We start from the raw sequence: 2935 nt of genomic DNA on the forward strand, positions 1-2935 counted from the left end.
CACCATTCCGGAGAGGCACCGGATTGCAACTAGGATCCAGGAGCTCAAGGTCAGGGCTCGCGACGTGGGCGACAGGAAGCTGAGGTACGGTGTCACCGTGCCACCAGCTGCTGACCAAGATGATGCGATATTCATGGACGATGCATACAAGCACCAGGGGCAGGAAGAAGAGGAGAATGATGCTTGGAGACGCTTTCATCTTGTTTATTATCCAGAGGATGAAGAGGCTTACCTACAGAAAATCATCGATGATAACATCAAGTCCGTGTTGCCTGAGGAAGAACCGGTTGAAGAGCTGACAAGTGGGGAATCAAAGCCGAGGATATTCCTTATGATGTTCAGCCAACATGATTTGGCAGACAAAAGTAATTTCTTACATTCTAGTATTACTGAGGGACTGTATGAGCAGAAAATGGGATCATTTAGTTGCAAAGCCTTGGTCAATGTGTACACAAATGGGGACTTCAAATCTTTGGCTGTAATACTGGGGGAAATACTGGACCAAGTGGAAGCAGAGAAGAGTACGGAAACCTCACCGGGTGATAACGAGAAGGATGAGGCGATGCAACTCACCAAGAAACTTGAGGGGTATCTCAAAGGTAAACGATTCTTGATCATTCTGCAAGGTGTCAATTCCACGGATAATTGGAATAGCATAAGGTCTGCTGTATTACGTGCTACTGCTCATGGCTCTCCTGGCAGCACTATAGTCATTACCACAAATTCTTATGACTTAGTATGTGAGTCCCCTTATGAAATCGTCAAACCACAAGGTCTATTAGATTATTGGCGTGATAAAACCATGATGCTTTTTGGTGAGATCATTATTCCATATGAAAGGGAAAGTTATGTGTCAACCGTTGCAGCATTATGTCGACACGACCGCTTTGCAATGAAGATGATCCAACATCTTTTGTATGTTTACCCTTTAAGGAGTGTTCCACAGCTAGAGAATATTATAGCAACCTTACGTGATTGTCAGAAGTCGAACAAAAATTTGGGAAAGCATATGTTAAGGCTTTCCTATAATAAACTACCTAGCAAGTATAGGAGATGCTTGCTGTACCTAAGTATCTTCCCAAAAGGTGACCGCATTAGGAGAACAACTGTGTGTAGAAGATGGATAACCGAAGGACTGATAACATCAAGGGAGAATCATGCAGACTACGAGGCTTATTGCTGCTTCGATGTGCTCTTCTTGTCGGGTTTCATTCAACCTGTGGAGATAAGTGACATGGGCAAGATCAAGACCTTCACATTACATCCTATTGTTCATGAATCCATCAGCAGGATTGGTAAAGATCTAAACTTTGTGGACACGGTTCTTCCGTCCGATCTGACTCGCCACCTTCCAATTCATAGCAGAACTAGGGTGCAAGCATCACACGTGGATCATTCCGTGCAAGCAGCTGCTGGCAGTGGCATTGTAGCATTTCTTCCGTATTTGGCAAAGTCATCTCAATGGCAGCTAATGAAGATGCTGGATCTAGAAGGTTGCAGAGGCTTAAAGAAGCAACATTTGAAGAGCATCTGTAAAATAATACTGCTCAAATACTTGAGCCTCAGGAACACAGATATCACTGAACTGCCTAAGCAAATCAAGAAGCTGCAGCGGCTAGAGACGTTGGACATCCGGCAAACAGCGGTACAGTCATTCCCAACAAAATCAATCATGCTTCCTATGCTAAAGCATCTGCTTGCTGGCCAGGGCAACAACTCTGATAGGTTTCAGGAGTCATTTACGGCTATGCGCCTTCCCAGCGGTGTCAGAGGAATGAAGAAATTAGAGATATTGTCTCGTGTTGTTTCTGACAATGCTGATGATTCAATTGATGTTGGTCATCTGTTACAGCTGAGGAAATTGGGTGTGATTCTTTCTGGTAAGAAAGGTAGCTTCGGTCATCTATTGCAACAGGTTGAGAAATTGCATGGTAGCCTCCTCTCCTTGTCAATCCAGATCAACCAAACACCCGAAGTTGGGGATACTCTTGGTGCAGAGGAGGTGGTCACATTAGTCTCGCCTCCGAAACTTCTTCAAAGCCTGAAAATCAGCGGCATCACAAGTGGGCTCCTCTTGTGGATTGCAGAGCTTGATCAGCTTACCAAGTTAACACTGAGCGAGACTTACCTGACAGAAGACTATATATGCATCCTTGGCAAACTTGCAGCTCTGCGTTGTCTCAGTCTTCGGCGCAATTCATACACCGGAAGCGGGCTAACATTCAAGGAAGGGGAGTTTAAGAGCCTCAAGTCTTTGGTCGTCGATGGCGACATCATCACCAACATTACCTTTGACACTAAAGCGGCTCCCAAGCTTGAGACGATTGTGTGGTCTTTCGCCAAAATGGAGTCTATTTCTGGATTACGCGACCTTTGGTCGTTGAAGAAGCTCGAGCTCAATGGTGACTGCAACCCAGGCCCAGTGAGAAGAGCACTTGGAAAGCACCCATATGATCCTGAATTTAAGCACAACCCACGCCATGGACACCAAGAAGATGGAGCTGTTGTTGCTGCCTCACCCCCATGAGCAAATGATCGATTTTTCTCCGTCAACCAGAAACTCTCTTTGGTTGGTGTTTGCCTGGCTCATTTATCATTCTTGAATAACGAAGCAGCTGAAGGAAGGCCTGGTCATTTTCTTCCAGTCTCATTCGTCACTGAAGCCGGATTATTTCAGTCTTATGTGTGTTTGGTTCAATTATCTGTACTCTGCATACTTGGACTCTTTCTGTGTGCGTGTTTGTGCGTGTGAGCAGCATGCTCTGGTGTTTATTCTTCGTTGTACTGTCCTGTTTACTGCGTGTCATGCAACGTTTCAGCAAACACTACTATCTGTGTTGTACTTATTGTCTTCATTTTCATGTAATAAAACAGAGTTTGTTGTGCTAATGTTTGATGGAATAGATTCCCATATGTTGTTCATGTATTATTATCA

General features: G+C 44.6%; 1 protein-coding gene across 1 annotated transcript; it reads left to right on the forward strand.

Annotated features, from left to right (window-relative positions):
- Positions 1 to 7: 7 nt before the first annotated feature.
- On the forward strand, positions 8 to 2762 carry LOC119346029 (disease resistance protein PIK6-NP-like; the record flags this gene model as incomplete). Its single annotated transcript, XM_037615786.1, has 1 exon — positions 8 to 2762. A coding segment is annotated over one exon (2520 nt), but the record flags the coding sequence as incomplete, so codon positions are not given.
- Positions 2763 to 2935: the final 173 nt, after the last annotated feature.

This window comes from Triticum dicoccoides, unplaced genomic scaffold (assembly GCF_002162155.2).
Source record: "Triticum dicoccoides isolate Atlit2015 ecotype Zavitan unplaced genomic scaffold, WEW_v2.0 scaffold37084, whole genome shotgun sequence".
Taxonomy (NCBI): Eukaryota; Viridiplantae; Streptophyta; class Magnoliopsida; order Poales; family Poaceae; genus Triticum; species Triticum dicoccoides.